This window comes from Trichosurus vulpecula, chromosome 2 (genome assembly GCF_011100635.1).
Source record: "Trichosurus vulpecula isolate mTriVul1 chromosome 2, mTriVul1.pri, whole genome shotgun sequence".
NCBI classification, from domain to species: Eukaryota; Metazoa; Chordata; class Mammalia; order Diprotodontia; family Phalangeridae; genus Trichosurus; species Trichosurus vulpecula.
In genome coordinates, this window is record NC_050574.1 from 139,074,894 (window position 1) to 139,101,077 (window position 26,184).

The window sequence follows — 26,184 nt, forward strand, 5'->3', positions numbered from 1 at the left end:
TTAGTAGCATTATTACTTGGGGTTAGATATTGGGAAAAAATTTCTTGACTATATGAATTATGAAATATTAGGAGTTAATTGAAGTTTAAAGAGGGGAAATGGCTCAGACCAGGCCACAGAGCTGTAATGTGTTAAAGGCACAGCTACAAAACAAACAAAACCCATACTCAAACCTTCCTAAAGCTCTCTGGATGAGATCTCCCAAACCCCTGGCCTATAACATACTTATTATCTATGCTTCCTCATGGTACAATGTAAACTTCAGGAGTGATTCACTATTTTATTTTGTATCACCAGTACAGAGTGGGTACATCTTGTTTGTTGAACTAAATAATGTACGAAACTATATATTTGGGATTTAGATGTAGTCCTGAACTGAATAATATGCATATCTTGGCATAGGTGATCTCTTTAAAGAACTAAAATGAAACAAAACCTAACTTACACGCTAAAAAAATACTACAATAAACCATATGTAAATTTTAAAATTCTTAATTGTTAGAAGCGTACTTACTAAATTTATGCAAATGTCCACAATGTCATTCATCAACTTTGATGTTAACAAACGCAGAAAAAGGCCAGATACAATCTTATTTGGCTTGTGCTATTAGGAAAAAAAAAGGGGGGGAGGTGAATTTGCATTTAAGTCATAACAAATTTGGACCTTTTCTGTTTTAAGAAAAAAATGGATATCTTGTGCATTATGAGTTCTCTACAAGACTAAGAGGATATGGTGAAAAATACGGAAGATTTCAATATTAAAGAAAACTACATACATTGTACATATGCTAATCTTGCTACAAAAATAGTTTTTAAAAAGTCCCCATTTATAAATGGCTATGAATAAGTATATGTCTATCATCTAACTTTCACTGCCTTTTCTTCATTCTACTATATAAGCAGTCAAATAAATAAAAGCTATTAACGCTAAACAACCCAATGAGATAATTCTAAAATCAATCCTGTTTCATCCTCCTTCTCCTTGCTCACAAGAAAACTCACTCATGGCTAAAAATCTATGCTGTTGATATCAAGAGCAATTAACTCAATACAGATCATTACTTGCCCAAAACTTCTTTTCTACATTTATATCCTGGTCAATTTCTGACAATTCCCAGTTATACTCCCAATAAAGCTGAAAATTACTAAACAGTATATTACAGTTGTTAATATGAATTGCATCTAACTGGCAACGTTACCGAAGCCATCACAGGCACTGAGGCATAAATGACCAGTTCAGGTAGTACAGTTCTACACTGGTCACCTTTACCCTGAATAAGCTCAAGACTAATAAACCCCAAGATGATGACTGATTCTCAGAAGCAACAGTAAATGAGGCAAAAGCAGCAGAGTTCATCATTACTTTTCTTAAGTGGAAGTTTGACCACAACACCATCTTTCTTCATAAACTTCCCTGGGCACCCTATATGTTAAAACATAAACTACTCTGCCAGACATTTAAAGCCCTTCATAATTTGTCCCCAATCTACAGCCTCAATATCCATGACTTCGGCGACAGATGATCTCTCGAAAAGTGAAGCCTCCTCAAGGGGTTAATAATTTCTTGTGCCCTATGTTCTATTAAAATATATTCCCTCGTACCAAAACAATACCTGCAGCAAGCTAACTTTGTGAAAACATGTTTTTCAGTATACCCTGTATTGTACTCGACCCTCCCCTAGTCACCTGGACCCTGCTTTTGAGCACAGAATAGAAACAAATTATCGAAAGACTCCCCCATCAAGGCCTTGTCTGCAGTTTTCTTCCTACCGCCCCGTGTACAGCCTCTGTTGCTGGGTAGATTTTAGTGAGATAGATTGTGCACCCTGAAGCCCAGCCAATGGGATGAAGGGGGAGGGGGGTACAGTGGGGGTGGGGTCTCATGTTAGGGATAAAAGGCTGAAGGTGTGTCTCCCAACTCCTACTTCCTGTCCAGTACTCCCTGTTCAGTGCTGATGTGAGCAACAAAGGGCTGTACCCTTTCTCGTGAGAAAGTAATAAACTCCTTTCTGATTTCAAGGTATCCAAGTCTTTGTCGTGATTAATTTAAGTAGTGGTCTTTGACCCACACACTTCTCTTCCCAAACTCTACAGATTCAGCCAAGTTAGCCTTCCTGCTATTCTTCATACAAAGCACTCCATCGCCCTCCTCCATGTCCTTCCTCTATGCCTGGAATCCCTCATTTCCTTCAAGACATACCTCAAGTACCACCTTCTACACAATGCCTTTTCTAACCACTCCAGACGCTAGTATCCTCCTTCCTTCCCTCACAGACTACCTTGTAGCTAACAACCTTGTATTTATTTTGTACTGATTCTGTGTGTATGCAAATATATACACATGTCTATAAATATATATATATATATATATATATATATATATATATATATATATATATTTACTCTGAATACATATAGTGAATGGAAGCATACACTGTTGGAGAGCAAGGATTATCTTATGTTTTTGTCTTTGCATCTACAGCATTTAACAGTGCCTAGAATACAGTAGGTTATCTACCTATTTATCTATCCACTTGATTGATTGCTCTCTAACCCTTTCTTCCCTATGACACACACTGCCATCATTTCATGCAGTTCTTCATTGTACCTTACTTCTGTCCTACATCAAAATGAACCATTCTCTCCCTCACAATAACGTAAAGGACAATCTCTTAACCGCACATGTGCATTATGTTCTGAGATTACTTTAACAGAATCCATAGCCTATTTCATTTTTGATTTTGTATAGCCTAAGCCTAGCATATAGTACACACCTAATAAGTGCTTGTCGGTCAAATACCTAAAATTGAAAGGGACCATGGGAACCATTTTTCATAGGCCTTATGCCAATGCCCAGGCCTACCTTGCTCAAACTAGCCCTCCAGTCAGTTTAACCCATTTAACTCCAACAAAATCAAATACTAAAGTAGAATAAAGGTCCTAGAGGGCAGTCAGTATCTCTTATTCATCCTTCTGTTTCCCAGAAGGCCTACTGCCTACCCTGTTGCAGGTACACAGCAGGGACAAAATAAATGGTTGAAACAAATGCTGGCTATAAAGTCAGTTTTGTATTTTATTCAGTATGGTAGAATTATCTCAGAACAAAATTTTTCCGTATATTTAGCCCAAGTTGTAGTTGCTTTATTCATTTTTATCTAAAATGTACTTTCCATCTAGTTTTAAATTGAATATATAATTTTGTGATTAAAAAAAACTAAAATGCCAGCAACCAACAGTCAACTAGATATTCCAAATTGCTGAGGAAATTACAAGGTTAAAACATAAACCAAAAGGAATCTTACCTTTGTACAATTATACAAGTAGCTGGTACAAAGCAACATCATAGTCCTCAATGAGCAAATTCTAGATTCTTCATTTATCTTACTTTTAAACAAAGTAATGCTTTTTCCAGCATACTGCATCAAAGACTATTAAAGAACAGAATAAGAAACAAAAAACACACCAGAAACAACTCAAGTAAAACGCAGCAACAGAAATCTAGCTTTTTTGGAGAAGTCTCTGAATTTTTTGATAAAGATGTTATCAGGAAGCTCAACTTGATAATATCACACAACTAACAATCATGAAGGAAAAAAATTGTGCAAAGGAGACTACAATACTTTTTGATTTACATACAAAACTGATAGTATCCAATGAGGGAAAAAAAAAGGTGAGCTTTCAAAGACCAATTTCATTAAATCCATAAAAGAATATTAATTAGGTATTATCACTGGGCAATTGAACAACTTGATATTTATTAATCTGTGACTAGATTTAAATTAAATTTAAGTCTAAAGATTAAAGAAAATACATGTTATATAAGCATACCCAAAGCTTGTACAAATGAATTAAAGCAGTAAAGATTAGCCCAGACTTAGATTTTGGGGTCATATAGATTTTCCTATAAGGAGAACAGAATATGGAATCATACATATGGGACCATATGATCATAGGAATACAAATTAAGAAGTGGAAGGACCTCAGAGACCAATGTGTCTAAACTAAATGTACAGATAAGGGGCAATTAGGAGGCACAGAGAACAGAACAACAGGCTTACAGTCAGGAAAACTTGAATTCAAATTCAGACTTAGACGCTTACTAGTTATATGACACTGCATAAATTACTTAACCTTTGTTTGCCTCAATTTTCTCATCTATAAAATGTGGATGATAATGGCACCTATTGCAGAGAGTTATGATCAAATGAGATAACTGTAAAGTGCTTATCAATGCCTGACACAGTAAATACTTATAAATGTTATCCAGTATCATTATTATTGTAATAAACAAATGTCTCAAATGCCAACTTCCTATCAAATAAATCAGTTGTTCATGAAATAAATGCTATTTAAAAATTTTGTCCAAAAAATCTTGGCTTATATTTTCTTACCTTGGCATTCTGGAACAATCTTGATTTGTATGCATCTTCTTCAGACAATATACCTGCATAACAATAGCAGCCAAGAACACCCACCAAAAGAGTCGAACATCGGACAAGAGCTTCTGACCTTATCGTCTTGAAATAAACCAGAAGCACAAATACAAAGTATGTTTCTGTTAATATAGTATTGTTCTGGAGTTGACAAATGACTTTAAGTATCCTGTGACTATCTTTTAAATGAACTAGCTTTATAGGTATAAGTAAAAAAGTTTAACAAGTAGTGTCTTATCTTTGTGAACATTTTTTTAAAAGCCCCATAGTTGAAAGAAACTCTGATCCAAACATCCCAGGCCCTAGCCTGCTAAATCAAGACAAAGACAAACACAGACACTCTACCAGCCAAACATTATATACAGTGGTATTTCTACTTCACCATTTGACATGCTCAATGCAACACTTAAGCAGCACAAAGAACATCAGAAGGGGGCGGGGTGTGGGTGTGTGTGTGCGTGTGTGTGCGTGTGTGTGTGTGTGTGCGCGCGCGTGCGCCTTAGTGTAAAAGGCACTGAAGTGATTATGGAATGAACAAAACAATTATCAAAAATTCTCTTCTCTTAAAGTTATTGTAGTATTGATGAGTTATTTTTTGTAGGGAGTTAGTGCCGTCCCCGGGGCTGCTCGGACCCTAGCACTTGGCCTGTTTCCTGGCTAATAACCAGACAGGCTTGGTAGGAGTTGGAACGGTAGGCGCCCGGAGGAAAGACTTCCGTCCCTAACAGCCCCCCTTAACAGCACCCCCCTCTTGCTCTGATAGCCATCCTTTCTCATGCAGGCAGAGTCCATCCACCAAGGACTCACAAGCCCAGTAGGAGGAACACAGCTGGCCACTACCTAACGCTCTTGAACCAGTGCCTAACACAAACATGCTTTAATTAATGGGAACTTCTTTGATACTTTACAAGGGCATCCTGCCCCGTGCCTCACATAGCTCATACAGTTCTGATAATCAGTTTGTATCCTGCCCGAGCCTTCCCAGGCCTCTTTAGATACTGTAGAAACAGCACTCCCCTTCTGTTCCCAGCCTTCCCTGTTACTGTAGAATAGCACTCCCCTCCTGTTCCCATACTCCTATGGAAACCACCTTACCACAGCCCTAGTTTTTCCCATATGCTTGTAGGCAACATAGTTTACAATAATCCAGATTCTTCCCACCAGATATCGATCTTCCCATGCTCTCATCCCTTTACCCCTTGAACACCTGCTTCTGCTTACGTAGTGCAAAAACCTATAAATATGGATAATGGCTTCCAATAAATTGGAGTTATAACCATCGTTGCTCCCGCCTCATCATTGCATACTGAGATAGGGCAACTGGCTGGTCAAGACCCTAATAATTTTTAATTAAAATAAAACAGAATTTAGAAACTGGACTACATGATAAAGAAATGTAAGTGGTCAAGTGCAGGGTCTTTATGAGCTCATTTTTCTTAGGCTTTCTGAGTCGTAAGAATGAGGAGGCAGGCATATTACTCCTGAAGTGTTCTGCTATTCTTCCTTCTGCCTCTTTCTCTGTTCCCTGGTACTGAGTGGTGGTCTGCAGATTTTATGTAACAAAGATGAAGAGACATGAGAAATTATTTCTCCAATCAGGTTTCAGAATTCTCTTAAAAACATAACTCTTTAGGTTCCCATGAATACACCTGACCCTTCCTTCCAATTCAGTACCTTTTTCCACCTTAAATTTCTATTTTTGCTTTGCCATTATCAATCAACAAATAGTTACTAAGAACCCACTATGTGCCAGTCATTGTGCTTGTCATTGAGAATATAAATACAAAAATGAAACAATTCCAACCTCAGGGAACTTACATTCTATTGGAGATGACAACATGTACATAAATAAGTATATCCAAAATGATTACATGGTAAGTTGGAAAGGGGTTGGAGGTGGAGGGAGGATGTAGTTGTCCACATATCTCCTCCCTACAATGGTCAGATGGTTCAACATCATGAGTAGACATGGTTTTAATCAATGGAATTGACACTTAAAAATATGCATTAACATCTGTTTTGCCACTGTTTCCTAAAGGTCCACTGAACTTTTCCATGTGATTTGCAACTAAAACCTCCTCTATGTGCTGTCTCCCCCAAAAGAATATGCCCCAAAACAGGAACCATCTTGCTTTTCTGTTTGTACTCCAGACACTCAATATAGTGCTTTCTCCATAGTAAGTACTTAATAAATGCTTTTTCATTCATTCATGCCTCCTGCCACCATATTAATCTTTATAAAACATCACTTTGATTATGCCACTCTGTCAATCAAAAGTCTGGAAAGGCTGCACACCTTTTTTCCCCAAAAGACTACTTGAATTTAGGGACTTCACACACCAAAGAAAATAACAAATGTAAAAGTGTTCTGAAAATTTTTAAGTACTATATAATTGTTGGCTACTCTTCTTATCATCATCATCATTATCATCATCACTATTAATCTTCAAAGCCCTAAATGGTTGTGATACAGAAAAAGGCAGAGTTAGGGAAAATGGGTAGAAACTGAAGAGATGAATTCTGCACTGATACTAGGAAATACTTCCTAATAATTGGAGTTGTCCAGAAGTAAAAGAAGCTGCCTCAAGAGCAGAGCCTGAATGACCATTTTAATGCTGCAAAGCAGATCTCTGTTCAGATACCAGTTGGATTAAATAATTTCTAACTCAGAGATCGTGTGATTGTCAAACAGTCTAGCACAACACAAGTGTAACTTAATACTTGCTAGCCTCTGTGCCCCCCTCGGCTGCATTTTCTTTCCTCTAAAGATAGCATTTTCTTATACCACTGATTCTTTCCTCTCCAGCCTTTCCCACTCAGTGCCCCTAGTATGGAAAAAAATATCATTGGTCAAAGTTGCAGATTTAAATTTATCTTTAAATCTCACCTCAAAAGAATAATTATTTAGAAGCTGTTCAGACAATCCCAGAAGATAGCGATCCAGTGTTTCTTTTAGATTCTGATGGATAGAAAGTCCAGCACTAGCCTGGATTTTTTCAGGGGTACCATCCATTCTACTAGTACAAAAATCCATCTGGTCAAAAGTTGTCTGAAGGTATAGCTCTTCTACTTCTAAGAATGTCGCCTCCACTTTGCCTTTCTGCTGCTGCTTGCTGTAAGAAAATAAGGCCTTAGTTTTATGGTCAGACTATCATATAAGAACAGAATTTTCAATACCAAAGTCATATAGATCTCTATCACCTAATAGCAAGGAAAATCTCCACAGGTGGGAAGCGCTCAATAAATGACTTTAAATTTAATAAGAGGCAGTTCAAATCACACTCGAATTCTGTTCTAGGCAACACAGAAATTTCTCAACTTACATACCATTCAGACACACTCTGGAAAAAATCCATTGCCCCTTTACAGTGCTTCATGGTGAGACTCACAAGAATTGACTCCAGGGCTAGATGAGGAAAATCACTGTGGAGAAGAAAATTTTTACTTGGGTTTAATAAGTACACTTAAACAACTACATTAAAAGAATTCCTGCCTCTATGTATGCAAAGGAGAAATTAAGAAATCCAGGCATGAAATATAAAATAAGAAAAAGGAAAGTGTGGTGTAAAAGAACAGCTAGAAAGCCAGTTTTGTTATATCAAGTCTCTGAAGAGAAATGATGCACAGCAAGTATAGAAAGATAGGCTGAGGCCATACATAATGTAAAAGACCATAAATGCCAAGCAGAGACAGCAATTTGTATGTTAGCCTCAAGACAACAGGAGGCCTCTGGAGCTTCCTGAACAGAGCTGGGAAAGACATCATCACACCTGTGTTTTAGGAATATCAAGTTGGCAGTTGAATGGAGGAAGGGCTGGAGAGGAGAAAAATGGGAGGAAGGGAAACCAATTATGAGACTATTTCCAGAGTCTAGGCAAGAAACAGTGAGGACCTGAATTAAAATTATGGCACTGTGAGTCAAGAGAAGGGTACAGATATAAAGAATGCTGTAGAGGTAGAATTTACAAGATTAGATATTAATTAAATATGGGTGGGGAGATGTGAAAGAGTGAAAAATTAAGGATGACTCCAAGAAATTGATCTGATGGTGGTATCCTGAGAAGAAATATGACAGTTGAGAACAGGATAGGGGTAGGGTAGGGAAGGGAAGGGAGAAAGCATAATGGATTATATTTTGGACATAATGAATTTGAGATGCCAAAAGCAAAGACCTAACTAACTGCCACTTGTACCTCTTAAAATTCCTAGCTTCTTTCAAGGCCCAAACGCCATCACTTGGGGACCTATTCTGATTCCCCTTAGTTATTAGTGCATTTCTTTTTTTTCCTTTTTTTTATTTAATATATTTAGTTTTCAGCAGTGATTTGCACAAGAGTTTGAATTGCAAATTTTCTCCCCATTTCTACCCTCCCCCCCACTCCAAGATGGCGTATATTCTGGTTGCCCCGTTCCCCAGTCAGCCCTCCCTTCTGTCATTAGTGCATTTCTATGATAATATTTTGTATGTACCCTTCTGTAGGCATGTTATTTCCCCCATAGAATGTAAGCACCTTGATTGTTTTTCATTTACAACTCTGCATCACTATTGCCTAATACAATCTTAAAACATAGTAAGTAGTGCCTACTATGAATAAATGCATATTCAAGTTCAAGACAAGACTTTCAAACATTATCCCTGGATAGTAATTATCACATTTCATTTAATCAATTTATTTTTTATTTTATATATTATATATAACATATGCAATATATAATACAATAATATAATAGATATAAATACATATAATTTGATTAAATTTACTTAATTTATTACTTCTATAGAGATGACTCCAACCCTATATATACCCTGCTCTAAGCTCTCTCTTGAGCTCCCATCATACATCTCTGTCTACTAAATGTTTCAAATTGGATATCTCAAAGACATCTCACAACTCAATATGTCTAACTAAAATCATCCAATTTCCCCAGAACTCACTGCTCTTGCAAATTTCCCTATTTTTGTGGAAGACATCACCATCCTCTCAGTTACCCAGGTTTGCAACCTTAACATCATCTTGTCTACTACCTCTCCTTCTCCCCACAAAGCCACTCAGCTACCACATATTGTTGTTCCTATCTCAGCAACATCTTTCTTTCCTTTTTATCTATTCTTAAAATCACCATCCTAACCTGAAGTTCAAGCCCTCCGCACCTCCAACTCAGGACTAGTGCAATAAGCTAATTGGCCTCCTTGCCTTGAATCTCTCTTTGTTCCAAACACCGGCTCCCCCCAAACTGAAAATACAGTTTTCTTAAATGATCATGTCACTTCGCTATTCAACAAACCCCAGTGACTCTCTATTGCCTTTAACATCAAGTGTAAACTCTTCAGTTTAACTTTTAAAGCCCTTTACAATCTGGGCCCAACTTATTTTTCCAGCTTTATCATACATTACTTCACTTTCTACATTCTGTGGTCCAGCCAAACTATTCTTCACACATTCCAACTCCCATCTGCACATTTTTGCCATGGCTGCCATTCCTCTCTACCCCACATCTGGACTGCATCACCTCTGCACAGCCACTTCTTAGAATGCCATGGTTAGTTTTTCCCCAGACTCTGCTCTAATGTCATCTTCATGACACTGTTCTTCATTCCCTCAACTGCCAGTTTCCTTATCCCTCAAAATTTAACTTGTTTATTTTGAATATTCTTATTCTGAATGTACATGTTGTCTGTCCCAATAGAATAATATGAGTTCCTTGAGGGTAAGGACTTTTAAAATTTTGTCTCTGCATCCCCAGCATCTAACACATAGTAGGCACTTTAAAATGCTTGCTGTTCAATGGTAACAGCTTACTTATTCTTTACTTCTTTACTCTTACTTCTAAGGCTTATGGTTATCACAGAACAATATGCCTATTAATGTTAAGATAAAACGTAATGTAGCTTTCTATTTAAAAGAAATTACCTGCAAAGAACTGGAGGGAGTTCTGTACTTTCTTCCATGTCATCTTCTAACTGATAGAACAGCAGCCACTTCATAATCAACTCTTTTAATGAGTAACCTTGATTTATTTCACAAAAACTCTGATCCATTCCTACTTTTGACATCTCTGGAACTATGCAGGAGGTCAAGGCTAATGACAAACAACATACTGCAGGACTTAAAAAAAAAAGGGGACAACTTATGTTAAGGAAAATGCAATCATTACACATTAAAATATAAATATATTCCTTGGCAAGTTACTTAAACCTGTCATATCTTGGTTTTGAACTATCGCAAGTTGTAAGACCCACGATAACATATATCATGATTTCCAGTAAGTAAATGAATTAAATAGATTTTATTATTCTTGGAAAAATAAAATGATTATTTGAGAAATAATATACGGGATTGAGAATTACTCTCTGAGTAAACAAGTAAAAAATTACAGGTTGGATCCCACAGTCAGAAGAAATTCTTTACCTCTGCAACTCCCTCTTTACCTCTGCTGAAGTCAAAATCACATGTATTTTGGTATTAGCGACTTTTCATGGCCAAACTACAAAAACTCATGAAGTAAAGAAAACTTCAAGAGAAAATTGTTAAGTGAAACTACAAGCATATTATATTAGATCCACAAAAAAGAAAATCCTAAATTTAGAAGTAGTGCAATATACTATTATTACCAAGAAGGCCTGCAAGCCGATCCTGTAAATATCTTCCATAGTTCTCTGTCAACCTCAACCAAACTTCCTTGAATTATGGAGCCAAGTAAGCCGAAGTTTTCAGCCTGTATTTGTTCAGAACTTATGCTGCGAAAGGTAATAGACCAAATTTTATTCCAGAGTTTCAGGAGATCTGACTTGTGTGAGATTTCCAGATCCAGTTTCTTGCCTTGACATAACGCAAGTTCAATGAGGCATCTTAACACATATGGAATACGTTCCCCTCGTCGCTGCTGGGATAGAAGCTGGTGTAGTATCATCAATAACGGCGCAAGCTCACTGTTAGGAAAACTTTCAGGATACTTTGCTATTAACTGTGTGGCAATCTGTAACCTTAAAAAGAAAAGATGATTAACTTGAAAAATTTGAAAAAATTTTTATTAATACTAATAGCAAACACATATATTACTTCATGTTTTACAAAGTACCCTATCACACAGAGTATTTCATCTGATCTGCACAATTCTATGAAGTAGGCATCAAAATAATAATTTTATAGATGAGGAAACAGGCACACAGAAAGACACAATTAGTCAAGGATAAGATTCACCACTGCTTCTCTGAATCTGCCCAAATTACTTTGCATTCATTATGCATATAGGTTGTGTTGACTTACCTGTATACACATTTTTGCACCAAAAAGAACATAAGCTCTTTTAAGGGAGGGGCAGTCTGTTTCAGTTTAACATCCTAACACCTGACACATGAACAATGCTTAATGGATATGGGTTGAATAAATGAATCTCATTTGGGCCTTACATCATCCCTACAAATAAAGTAATATTATCCCTATTATCCTGAAAAAGAAATTATAGCTAAGAAGTTTAATATCTTGTCCATGGCATACAGCTAATAAATGTGAGACAAGGGATTTGAAACCAGATCTTCTTATTCCATTTGTATCACTCTCTACACTATACCAAACTCCCAAGAAATAACCCTACAAATAAAAAAAATTTTTAAGTTGTTTTTCCTTCAAGTACTAATTTAGTACCCAGAAAACAGAATGGAAGGATAAATATCAAAGCCCAGGGTAACAAGTCCATTACCACAATTTATCTGACCTCAGGCCTTTGAGGTCTCTGAAATGCTTTTCAATGAAATTAAGAAACTTTAATTATATGCCTATTATATCAAGGCACTGTACTAAGTGTTAAAGATAAAAGTAAAAATACAATCGCCCCTGCACTCAAGTTGTTTACATTTTACAGGAATGATACCATGTATACACAGATAAATAAAACCAAAATAATTGGAAAAGGAGATTTTTTTTCTCCCATCTACAATGTTTTCTCAGACACCTACACACTAATTATGATGGTTGGAAATATAAGAACCCAAGTTAAAAAAAAAAAGGCAATTAGGTACTTAATAGCTATGTAACTTTGAGCAAGTCAGTAACCTCTGTTTACTCATTTTCCTCATCTATAAAATGGGGACAATAGCACCTACCTCCCAGGGTTGTTGTATCAAATGAGATATATGTAAAAGCGTTTTAGCAGTGCCTAGTTAGTACACAGTAGGCACTTATAAACTATCTATTTTTACCATTAAGATTAAAAGGGTAACTACAAAAAGTATCGCACCTACACCCTAAAGACCTCCTCTAAGAATCAAAGATAGACTAGCCCTGCACTCAACAGTTGGTTATATTTAGTTTGCAGAGCTAATAAACTCATTACAAATAAGTTAAAAAATTAGGCATTATAGACTAGTAAGTGGCTTTCTTTCACAACAAGACTATAATTGCTCACTCTGACATTTTAAAGCAATTTTGTAGAAATTGGGCTAGCTTTTAAAAAAAACTATTAATAATACCAAACATAGGACTAAAGAAAACAGTGCACAAGAAAAAAGCATGAAGGTACTTTACCATGGCACAAGGTCAAAATCATTCTGCGACTTTTGAAGGTAATCCTTAATAACCTCCCAACCTAATTCTATTTTTCTCCTTTTGCTTGGTGTATTGCCACTACCCAAATCTCTTGAAGTGGTATAAGACTGAGAGATTTCTAGGACTCTGGTATCTTCACCGAAGACCTGTTTCAAATGAAAAGTCACACAAAGAGAATAGACTTTTTCTTCACATCAGCTTTTAGACAAAACTTGCTAATAAAGTGAAGTTTAATTAAAAAAAAAGTCTTCTCAAATGGAGGAAAAATAGAAACCATGAGCCAAGAGTAAACACTTAATCATGATAATTCAAATATATATATAGTAATCTTGAAATGGGGAGAAACATTTTTAATCTTACACTTTTACTATGCTGAAAAATACCTATGAAAAGCTCAGAAAAGTGAAGAATTACCAAAGAACCCTTAACAAAAAATATCTCTAATAGAGCAAAATGCCAAAGTTTTTCAGGGAATAAATTTAAAAATCAAGAAAATTCTTAATAGCAGTTACACTTCTCCACAGAATGCTGATGCATGCTTTTAACAAAAACTTCTACATGGAAAGCAAAGTTAAAAATACCTTGTCTCTTAAAGACTATATTCTTGGAAAACAGCATAGTATAAATGCCAATAGGAAGCCTTCAAACTGTTTACTGAGCTGAACCGGGAAAAGAACAGCTTAGAATCACTACCTAATGAACACTTAGAAAGAAGTTATTATAAAGAAAATATCAGCTATTCGAGACATGCTGAATAAATGAAGGAAACATGAAACAACACACTGAGAATAATTTTATGTCTCTTTCTCACAAAAATACAGGTGAAAATATGGTGGAAAATTAACAGGGAACATTATGGACAAAAAAGGCATATATAGTAAGAGCTACTATACCTGGTGACAAACATCTGCCATTAATTCCACCAAATTTTCCTTCACAGCAATATTTCGACATCCAGAAGAATATTTTCCTCTGCTTCCTATATGACTTATCTCATTCAACAGTAGATCATATAAGCTGTATAAGATACTTTGCCATTTTGCTGATTCATAAGCTCCTATTTACAAAAATATAAAAATATAGCTTCTACTTAGTTCCAATTTTCAACTGCCAACTAAAAATGTATCAATACATGTAAACATACATATATGAGTGTGTATGTATGCATATATATCTATGTTGCTATATACATAGAGAAAGATAGACAAGGGACTCTGACATCTTCATTTCCAACCTTGACTTTTCTATCGCCTATCTCTCAGAGTTGTTGTGAGGATGAAACGAAATATTTGTAAAGTGCTTTGAAAACTTCAAAAACATTATGTAAATGCTATCTACTTCAAAATGATTATTTCCTGAATATACTACCGTCACCTCAACATGTCCAATCTTAAAGTAATTACCTTCCTCAACTGAGATCAATTAATCAAATTCCACCAATAGGTCCCTTTGCTAACATCACTTCTCTGTGCCTTTGTATCCCTAGCACTTACTATAGTGCCTGGTGCACAGCAGAGGCTCAATACATGGTTGCTGAACTGAAGTTAATCAATGGCACTATAGCCTAGTCTCCTAGACTTAAAAATTCCAAGGGTTACCTGGGCTTGAGCTAACAGCTAATGACTTTTTATGGTGAGATTCTTTTTTTTCACTTTGCTCATTTTTCTAGCCCATTTTCTGACTTCAGACTTAATGTCTGAAGCTAGAAGTTAAGTGGCGCCAGAGTGCACAGAGCACTTGGCCCGGAGTCAGGAAGACCTGAGTTCAAATGTAACCTCAGATATTTACTGGTTGTGTGACCCTGGGCAAGTCACTTAATGACTGTCTCCCTCAGTTTTCCTCCACTATAAAATAGGAATAACAGCACCTACCTCCCAAGGGTAAGAGCACCAAATGAGATAATATTTGTAAAGTCCTTAGCACGGTACCTGGCTTATGGCAGGCACTAGGTCAATTCTTACTTATTATTTTTGTTGTTAGGCCCAGGCTCTGAGCAGTTCTGGAGAGAAAGCCTGAGCTGGTCTCTCTGGTTGTTAGGTAGTAAGGGTTATGTTCTTCCAAGATGGCAGGGTCAGCTCTGGCTGAGAACCTGGCAGCTTAAAGTGCTTCCAAAGTAGTCTGATCCAAGGCAAACTCTGACTGCTGCCCACTTAGTTTTAGGTTCCTGACCTGATTATGGTTCTGAGCAACATTAGACTTGCTGCTGGTCTCAGTCCCTATCAGTCAGCTAAGAGCTCTGCTGGTTCAGTATGATAGAAATGTAGGCTTCCTCCCCTTAGGTCTGAGAATCTGACCAGCTTGTTCCTCTACAAACTTCAGACTGCGCTAGAAGCTAGAACTGAGGCTCCACTCTGCTCCTGGGGTTGGAACCACACTGCAACCCCTTGCCTAAACTTGCTCTACTCTCAGTAACACTGCCTAAGGCTAGCAACTGTCATCACCCTGCCTCTCCTCAGTCCACCCTGGATCTGTAACCTAGAACTGGGTATGGGCAACAAAGCTGTGTATGGCAGCTACTTCCACTGCAGTGATGAGACATGCATCTGAGACCTCCTCTTGCTATGGTGCCCAGCCTCTCTCTGGGCAGTGGAGTGCTCCATACAACTGCTCCTGGACAGATCCCCTGCCTCAGTGTCCACAGGTTTCTCTTTCTATTTCCCTGTAACAAAGTGGGATGGAAAAATAACTTACTGTGACTTTTCTTAAAATTCCCCATTAGGCAGAACCAGAAGAACATTGTACACAATTACAGCCATATTGTGTGACTTGGATAGACTTGGCTTTTCTCAGCAATGCAAAGTTCTAGGACAACTCCAAGGGGCTCATGGTGGAAAGTGCTATCCATATCCAGAGAAAGAATTACAGAGTCTGAATGCAGATCGAGGCATACTATTTGCGCTTTCTTTTTTGTTCTGTTTTGTTTCTTCTTTCTCATGGCCCGTTCCGTTGGCTATAATTCTTCTTTACAACATGACGAATGTGAAAATGTTTAATATGAATGTATATGTAGAGGCTATATTAGGTCGCATGCCATCGTGGGGAGGGGGAAGAAACTTGGAACTCAAAAGCTTGTGGAACTGAATATTGTAAACTAAAAATAAATAAATTTTTAAAAAATTTCCCCATTGGGACTAGGTCTAGTCCAGGGGTGGGGAACATGTGGCCTCAAGGCCACATGTGGTCTTCTAGGTCCTTAGGTGCAGCCTTTTGACTGAGTCCAAGTTGTACAGAACAAATTGTGTTATTAAGGGAATTTATTCTGTGAAGTTTGGATTCAGTCAAATGGCCACACTTGAGGAGCTAGAGGGCCACATGTAGCCTCAAGGCCACAGGTTCCCCATCCCTAGTGTAATCTTTTTTCTTCACCTGTTTGGAAATTTTGGGGAAGAGTTCATGGTATTTTCTGTTACTCCAACATCTTGGCTCTATCTCTCTGCCATCAATTCTTACTTGAGAATATTCCCTTTATTTCCACCCAGGCTGGCTCGCATCATTTCACATCTCAGTTACTACCTTTGGTCCATCTTCTCTCCAAACCAGACACAGGACTTTCATAGGACTTACAGCACCTGTTTTGCCAAGTCACTCCCCTGATTAAGAATCTCTAATATCTCACTTTTGCTTATGAACTGTCACCTACTCTGTGCAGCTTTCAAAGCCCTCTGTAATTTGGCTCTGCTTAACCTAGCCAACTTTTTAACGCCTACTTCTTCAAAATATCAACCTACCACTCAAAAGACAAGTTCTGTCTCCCACTAATATTAGGTGGGCGACAAATCCCACTGCTGTGGCTTTGCTCATGTCCTTTTTTTTCTGCTTATCCAAATGTTAAATATCTTTCTAGTTAAAACTCCTTGTAGATATCACCCAGGTTCTACCTTCTATAAGAAGTATGTAATCTCTCCCTTCATTGAATTATTAGCATTTATAGTATATTATACACTACTCAAAATTTAATTGTATATTGTCTTTTATTCTTCTTTACTTGTTCCATATATGTTATTTGTATTTTTCCAACTAGATTTTATAGACACAGTGTCTTTTATTTATTAAGCCCTCATAGTGCCTAGCACTATGCTAGGTACACAGCTGACATTTATTAATGTCTATTAATTAGATGATAAAACACAGAATGAAACCTTATGATTCTGACAAAAATATCCATTGATAAATATCAAGCAGATAAAAGAAGCTAGGGACACATGTTGGCATCAGCATTAACCTTAATAATCCAATCCTCAGAGGTGCTCTCAACTAGGCAACAGCTGTTAGTGACAAACTGGAAAAGGTCACAGTCTTTTTTTTCGAATTAGACCTAATTAGATCTAAATAGTTTAATGAGTAAGCAAATTAAAAATAATAACAAAAAGTATTCATATACCTTTGTCTTGGGTTTTGGCTCCTTTTGGGTGATGAACACGAACTTGCAGATGAAATAATTCAATAATTACATCCTTCAAAGAATCATTTGGTCTTTGTTGAGACCATATGTAAAGCACAGTAGGAAGGATTTCTTCTCCTAATTTACAAACTCGCATACGAAAATTCACAGCAAAGACCTTGAGAAAGATATTAAGGGCAGCCAGAATATGATTCAAGCCTGCAGAGCTTTTTTCCTGCCTACAACATAAGAAACCAAGCATTAGTTATTATACAAAAAGAAAAACATACGGGTTTTTGGTATTTATACAATCAACTTGAAGACAATTAATAAATTACACAAAGATGGAAATGCCCAACATTTATTTAAATTTCTAGCATCTCAGCTGAAGAAAATAAGCTGCCCAAGGGCAGGGACTGTTTCATTTTGTGTCTTTGCAGTTCCAATGCCTCACAGTGTACAGCTCACCGGAAGCATTTAATAAATGCTTGCTGATTAATGAACCCCATGTGTTCAAATGGCTCTGTATACCCATAACAAATGTATACAAAGGGCTCACTCTTCTTAGTTTTTCTTAACCAAAATAGTGTCCAGTCATAGTTATCCACTTATATTTTTTAACACACGTTACTTTCATTTCCAAAGCATTTCATATAAACTCTCTTGATTTTTTTCCTGGTATCTACTTTTGCCCAGTGTCACCCTCATTCCTAATCTATTTCTTCCATGCCAATTCGAATTTGATTGTTCTGTATTTCATTATCTGCTTTTTGATATGTCAAGTCTAATCTGCCCAACTACACTATAAGCTACTTGAGAGCAAGGTCTATATCTTATACTTGTTTGTACAGTCCACAGCATCTACTACTGGGCTGTAAAAAGCAAAAACTTTGGGACTTCTGCCTCAGTTTGTGTCAAGGGCACCATCACCCTTCCAGTCACCTTCATTTGAAACTTCACTCTCCCTTACCCCACATATCTATAGCAAAAGCCTCCTAATCAATCTTCTGAATCAAGTCCTGCCCCATTCCAATCCATCTACAGTCAATGAAGGGATGTTCCCAGAGTGTGGGTCTGACTGTATTATTTCCTGCTCAATAAACTTAAGTGCCACCTTCTATGTGAAGGTTTTCCAGATCCTTGCAGTTGCTCACGCCATCCTGCTACAATTACCCGTATCTATAAAGATGGTATTCTTTCTATGTATACCCACATGTAAACATGTCTTCTCCCTTTGCTAGATTTGAAGCTCCTCAAGGGCAAAAACCAGTTCAGTTTTGTCTTGCTATCACCAAAGTCTTAGAAAAGTGCCTAACACACACGGGTACTTAATAAATGCCTTCTGACTGACTACTACAAGTGGAATTCTTATCTCCAGAGGGGAAAGCACTTCCCCAACACAAGAAGTCAGCTACTAAATATTGCAACCCAACTGAGAATCTCTATAGTAAACCCCACTGCCTCTTCAATTTGGTTCTCAGACTATGATAAGTTCATACTATCAAAAGATAACTTTTTTTTTTTTAATAAGATTTTTTATTTTTAGTTTACAATGCTAAGTTCTACATGTTCTTGAGTTTCAAATTTTCTTCCCTTCCCTCCCCTTACCCCCGCCCCCCAAGATGGCATGCAGTCTGATATAGATTCTACATAAACTTTTGCACTGAACTCATTTACACGATAGTCAAGTTGCAAAGAAGAATTATGACCAATGGAATGAATCATGAGAGAGAAGAAACAAAACCAAAAAAGAAGAGAAAAAAAAAAGAGCAAATAGTTTGCCTCAAAAAAGATAACTTTTTAACTTACTGAATATAACACAAGATCTGTTTTAATCTAGATTAATTTTTTTAAATGAAAAAAATTAAATCAATCAAAAAGCATTTATTAATCAATCCCCATGTGCCTAGCACTGTGCAAATCACTGGGTATTCAAAGAAAGATTAAAATTCATGCCCAGCCTCAAGGAACTCACATTTGAATGGAAGATACAACCTGTAAAGAACTAGGCACGTACAAGATAAACATTTGTTGTTGTGTTTGTCCTTCATTTCTGAAGAGGATCATGACATAGGGAGATGACGACATGACTTGCAGTTGACTTGGATTTGAGTGAGGGAGGGCTGTACAAGGTCACTAGCCTCACTTTCTCCCCCAGAGCCCTCTGGATCCAGTGACCTGATATTCAACAGGATGACTAGAGATGACCCAGGATGCAATGGGAGACCCTTTTAGGCTAAGGCCTTTTCATGTACTCACGTAGAGTGAAGTAATGCCCATTCAGTGAATAGGCCTCTTTAGGAAGTGAGTCAGGGGATGGAACAAGATATACAAAGAATAAATGAGAGGTAACCTTGGAGGGGATGGCATTTGAAGATGGGAGGCAATCAGGTAAGGTCTCTCTCAAAAGGTAAAAATCGGATCTAAGACTCACAAGAATCCAGGAACATCAAGAAGCAGAAGTGAGAAAGAATGTTCCAGGAATGAAGAAGAGTAAGTTCAAAAGCACTAAGAAGGGAAACAGATGCTATGTGCAAAGAACAGCAAACAAAGCAATGTGGAAAAATCACAAAATATGTGGAAGGGAATGAAATATAAAAATACAGGAAAGGTAGGAAAGGGCATGGTTAAGAATCAATCAATTATTAGGGAATTATCAAACACCTACTATGTGTGAGACACTGTACTGTGTGTTGTGGATATAAATAAAATAAATAATCCCTACACACAAGGCTCAAATGGGGGAGACAAGAAGTATATAAATATACAGAGAATAAATGTAAAGAAAGTCAGGAGAAACAAAGACTAAGTGGTTAGCTACAAGGTAGCCTGAGAAGCAGAGCCCCAGGAAAGGCTTCCTACTTCAAGCTGGTGCTTAAGCTTCATCTTAAAGGATGGAAGACGTGAGAACGGAGGAAGTACATTCAAAGATGGGAGGAAAGACAGCCAGAACCAAGGCACAAAGACCAGAGAAGTAAGGCTGTGAGGGAGGAAAACAGAGAAGTACAGTTTGCCTGGATCACAGGGTGCAGGAGGAGACATAATGACCAATGAGGCTGCAAAAACAAGCTGGAGCAAGGCTGTGAAAGCCTTTTTTAAATAAAGCCAAAGAGAGGAGTTTATATTTGAATCTAGAGGCAACAGGAAGGCATAGAGTTTACTAAGCAGAGGAGAGACATGGTCAGATCTTCATTTAAGGCAAATAAATTAAGAGCTTTAAATACCAAAATCAGTAAAAATTACCTTGCACACTGCATTGCCTTTGAAAAAAATTCAAAAAACTTTAAATTTACTCCATCTGTCTGGGAACAGCATCCTCTGGTTACAGTTTGAATTATTCTAGCCACTAAAACTCTATTAATATCTTTAGATGGCTTGAGATACATTGTACAATATAGGGCCAGAAGTTCTAAAAAAAAAAAAAAGAAAAGAAAGAAAGATCAAAATTAGTTACAAGACTAATTTCTTTTCAATCTATTTTAAAGTATTTCTTTTAACTTATAATGTTAAATGTTTTAAGTGAATCAAAAAGTTCCACTACTTGCAAAATATAAGTACTATAGATAAGCTAATAATTTTGTAAAGTACATGTTATAATTAAAGCATTGACCCATAACAATGCTGTTCTGACATTTCTATTAAAATATTATTGAAAAAATTATGCATATGGTATTCAATAAATGTTGGTTGAACTCAATATAGATACCAAAAAATTTGTTTACAGGACTTGATCACTGCTTCTAAGTTCGAAAGCCAGGAAATTGGGGTTTAATGGTATATGACTTCAGATACCAAAAAGAGCATATCTTTTGCAAAAACTGAATGACATTTGTTTTTTAGTATAATTTATTGCTATGTGGGACTAGTCAATGGTAGAGTGGCTGTGGAAAGACAGGCACACTAATGCACTGATGGTAGAGTTGTGAACTGATCCAATCATTCTGGAAAGCAATTTGGAATCACATTAAAAATGTGACTAAAATGTCCATGTTTTTGAAATTAGAGAATCCACCCCTAAGCATATACAATGAGAGGGTCAATGACAAAAAGAAAAGCCCCACAGAAACCAAAAAATTTACAGTAGCACTTTTTTCAAAGAAGCAGAGAACTGGAAACAGAATAGATGCTCCGTGATTAGGGGATATCTAAATCAGTTGTGGTACCTGCATACTCTTCAGTAAGAAATGATAAATATAATCACATAGAAAGATTTATATGAAAAGAAATATGCAGAACCAGTAAAACAATATACAACAAAACAATCAATATCCTATAACAACAAAAGAATGAAAACCAAATGTTATGCAACTATAATGATCAAGCATAGCCCCACAGAAAAGACATTTGAACACATGCCCCTCCCATTCTTTACAGCTGAGAGGGAAACTACAGGTGTAGAACCCTACATGAGTGTCAAACTTTTTCACTGCATTAATTCTGCAGAATTTTTCTTAATTTTCTTTTTGTATTATTTCCTTTTTTTATTTGCCATAAAAAAAGCTGGCTCTCTAGAATAATAAAGGGACAATACACTGAGAAATGCAGGTAATAAAAAAGCAGATCAATAAAAATGTATTTTAAAAGAAAAAGAACATGTATCAGTCTCCCTTACACATAAATCAATAAATCAAGTAAATCAGTATTCTTTACATATAAATGACCAGAAAATCCATAAATTTTTGTGACATCAAAGAGAAAATAAATATATTCACGTAGATAACAGGCCATCTTTTACGGTGGTTGAAGCAGAAAATTCATCCCTATCTAGCAGCCTTACCTTCCTTTTCTCAGAATTCTATTTTCATATGTATTATTTATTTCAACAACATTCATTCCTACAAGAGACAGAAGCAGGTAATAGGATACCTAGGTTCCATATTAAGGAACTGAGTTAAAAAGAGTAAAATATGTTCATGGTAGAGAGGCTGTAATAAAAGCAAGAGATAGCGCTGACCTTGGAGACAAGACGAAGTTTAAGGTCACTCCAGACAAATTCTAGCAGTGTAACCCTAGGCAAATCACTTCATTTCTGAGTGCTCCAAGCAACTCTCTAAACCCTACCCTAATGAAAAAAGAGGTCTGAATTAAAAAAAAAATAGGAATTGAAAAACTAAGAGGGAATCTTGCCTGTGCTACTTACTGTGTGGCCTTGGGCAAGCTGCCTACCATCCTGGGGCCCTGGTTTCTTCATCTATAAACTGAGGAATGTGACTTTGATGGACCCTAAGATCTCTTGCAGCTTTAAACATAACTAGATCTGAACTGTGAGTCATAGAATACCCAGAACTCACTGCTCTGTCCACAACAGCAGTGGTACCAAAACTCAAACAGAAACAGGGACTGCTAAACTGTCTATAAGGATCCCTGAAGCTACATAATGACTTGGAAAATCACATACTAACATTATCTCTATTATATCATATTCTTAGTTATTTTGTCAAATATTTCCCTGGCTTGTGCCATACCAGGCAGGCTGAAGGTCTCCCTATTTGACCTTTTATAATACAGTACTCTGCCTCCTTTCCAACTGTCTGTTTTAATAGTTGTATAAGGAGAAATAAATTGTGCTTAAAGAGCTATCCACTGAGTTAGTTAAGATAGCATTCACATCCACAGACCAAATATTTAAAAGAAATTTAACTGGTTAAAAGTTGGCATGAAAGTCCAACCTTAGTCTTTACTAACTTGGAATGCTTAGTAGGTGAAGAAAAAATTGTGAAACAACAGATTCCTTGTTGAAAGTAGAGAAAAGGGGGCAGTGAGGTGATGCAGTGAGTACAGCACTGGCCCTGGAGTCAGGAGGATCCGAGTTCAAATCCAAAAGCAGATACTTGACACACTTACTAGATGTGTGACCTTGGACAAGTCACTTGACCCCAGTTGCCCTGTCTTCCTCCCTCTTAAAAAAAAAAGAGAGAAGAGATAGGTAGGAAGTGGCTTTGCTCCTGCTTAGAAGGAAAACAGAGGTATGAAAGGAGAGTTTATAAGATTTGACGGTTTTCCTTCATCTTTTCTATGATTAGAAAAAGGAAAAAAGGAGCAATAGATTATAACAGGAAGACATTGTCAAGTAAAGACTTGAGACCTAAAAGGATCAACTGAAAAGGCAGAGACTAAGATACAGAAATGTTATTACTCCCAAGCCTCTAAAAGCTGACACCACCTGAGAATTCTACCATCCAAACTTTAAAAACTGTACGTACAGCCTTAAAATCAGAGGTTGAGAGATGAAAGAAACCTTAAAGGACATTTGGTCCAACCCTTTGTTTTACAAATCAGGAACCTGAAGCCAAGAAATGGAGGCAACAGGAATCAAACACAGGTCTATGGTGTCCAAAACCAGAGTTTTGGCTTTGTTTGTTTTTTTTCACTACAACAGAGCTAGTCCTACAGAAAGTGTGACATGAACAAGAGGATATCATGAAGGTTTCTACCTCAAAGAGAAATCACAAAATTTCTTTACAAACAGCTTGAAAGTTAACTGCTTTTCATCTGAACATAGAATTTTACATTCATTACAAAAGCACATTTCAGAAATGTTATATTTCTGATTTACTTATTATATAAGTTATAAAGCTATAGTTCACTAAATGTTTAACTTGACTAAGAAATTGGCATATATTTTTTTTCTTCTCTTAACTGGGCATGAATGAATAGCAAATCCAAAATCAAAACCTAGTGGGCAATTCAAACTACAGGTACATGATTCTAGGAGCATAGAAGGAGCCTGAGACATTAAGACCATGTGAAAGTTTTTTTAAAAAATAACTTATATGAAATATTAAAAAATAAAAGAGAAGCATGACAACTCAAGAATAAGAATTTCCTGATTGCTACATCATTTATTTCATCAAAGTGACTCAACAACAAAAAACTTACAAACAACAAACCAGAGGGAGAATACCTGACCAATGATGCTGAGATATTTCACACCAGTATTTCCTTACTGAAAGAATGTCCTTAAGCAATATATTACTATAATCGGCTCCATAAGTAGCTCCATTGGAGGAATCCTTCACTGTGTCCATGACATAATTTAGAAGCTCTTGACATTTCAACCTGGGGGCTCCTGGTAAAGCACAGAACAGAAGCAATGAAAATATGATAAATCTTTTTAAAATAAATTAGCAATATCATGTAAAGATAACAGTTTGGAAGATTCCATTTTTTTAAAATTCGTTTGACTACAATCCTAATTAAGAAATAGGTAGCAAACATTTGTTAGATTTCAGCTCAAATAATTCAACATGTGTAATAACTATTCCTAGGACTGGTTGAAATTGATCAATGAAGAAAGAATTTAATAACTAAGTTTAAATTTGGGGGGGGGGGAAGGCAGGGCAATTGGGATTAAGTGACTTGCCCAAGGTCACACAGCTAGCGAGTGTGCCAAGTGTCTGAGACTGCATTTGAACTCAGGTCCTCCTGACTCCAGGGCCAGTGTTCTACTCAGTGCACCACCCAGCTGCCCCAATAACTAAGTTTAATAGTACAATCAAGCTTGCAGAGAGAATACTTAACCTACAAAGAAAATAAAATGTGCACAGTGCAGACACTTGGACTCAGAAGACCTGATTTTTAATCCTGCCTCAGACACTTACTAGTTCAGTAACTCTAGGGAAAACACTTAACCTCTTTGTGCCTCAGTTTCCTCATCTGTAAAATGGGAGTAATGGTAACACCTAGTTCCAAAGGTTATTCTAAGATCAAAATAACATATGTGAAGTCTTTGCAATCTTTACAGTCTTATATAAATACTGCTATCATTATTAGTCAGCATTTGTGCACATGCAAATAAGTATTTTAAACACAAGTAAATGCTATCCATCCATGAAAGAACTTCAATAAAGAATATATTGTTTTGGCGGTTAAAACTGAATAACAATAAAACTGTACTTCTATTATATTCTCCTATAATTTATACTTTTCACTCAGATGGACTAACTGGAATGAACAGCAATTAGTGAGATTTCAACGCATTTTAACAACTATCTTTTTTGTTAGTTTAAGTTCCAAATTTCTTCCTCCCTCCCTCCCCACCTTGCTCTAGAAAAGGCCAGTATTTGACTCAGATTTATAAGTATATATAAAACTATACTATATATACTTCTGTTTATTAGTTCTTTCTCTGAAAGTAGATGGCATCTTTCTTCATAGGTCCTTTGTAATTGATTTGAGTATTCATCATACTCAAAATTATTTGGCTGTTCACAATTATTTTTGGAACAATATTGCTGTCACCGTATACATCATTATCTTGGTTCTGCTCATTTCACTTTTCATTATTTCAGGAAATTCTTTCCATGTTTTTCTAAAATCAACCAGCTCATCACTTCTTACATCACAGTAGTATTCCACAACAATCATATACCACAACTTCTCTAGCCATTCTCTAATTGATGGGCATCCTCTCAATTTCCAGTTCTTTGCTACCACAAGGACAGCTGCTGTATTTTAGAACAGATAGGTTCTTTTCTTTTTCCCTTGATAACCTTGGGAAAAAGATCTAATGGTGGTATTGCTGGGTCAAAGGGTATCCACAATCTTATAACTTTTTGGGCATAATTCCAGATTTCTCTCCAGACAAGGTCACTTTAATTCTACTGTCCCATCATAAGGCTCCTTATTATTGGATATTTGCAAGCCTCCCCAAGCATTATTAAGCCTCTAGCATATACAAAAACCTGTGATGGAGCCCAAGAGGAGCTATCCTATCCCCAAACCCTATTCCAATCCTTGTACCCTTCTTTTACAGAGCTTACAATCTAATCAGAACAGCTAGTGGCACAGTGGATCTGGGGTCAAGAAGACCTATGTTCAAATC

At 36.7% G+C, this 26,184-nt stretch overlaps 1 protein-coding gene across 1 annotated transcript in view; it reads right to left on the reverse strand.

Moving 5' to 3' along the window:
- Positions 1-26,184, reverse strand: part of ATM (ATM serine/threonine kinase) — a 122,222-nt gene that overhangs the window by 86,859 nt on the left and 9,179 nt on the right. Inside the window, exons 5-16 of the mRNA XM_036743435.1 lie at positions 24,265-24,429; positions 20,604-20,769; positions 17,361-17,599; positions 13,873-14,036; positions 12,959-13,125; positions 11,047-11,418; positions 10,346-10,540; positions 7,761-7,856; positions 7,321-7,546; positions 4,392-4,517; positions 3,303-3,428; positions 515-604 (exon numbers count right to left, since the gene is read on the reverse strand). Of these exons, the coding sequence (XP_036599330.1) occupies positions 515-604; positions 3,303-3,428; positions 4,392-4,517; positions 7,321-7,546; positions 7,761-7,856; positions 10,346-10,540; positions 11,047-11,418; positions 12,959-13,125; positions 13,873-14,036; positions 17,361-17,599; positions 20,604-20,769; positions 24,265-24,429 (2,132 nt within the window). The remainder of the gene's footprint in view (positions 1-514; positions 605-3,302; positions 3,429-4,391; positions 4,518-7,320; positions 7,547-7,760; positions 7,857-10,345; positions 10,541-11,046; positions 11,419-12,958; positions 13,126-13,872; positions 14,037-17,360; positions 17,600-20,603; positions 20,770-24,264; positions 24,430-26,184) is intronic.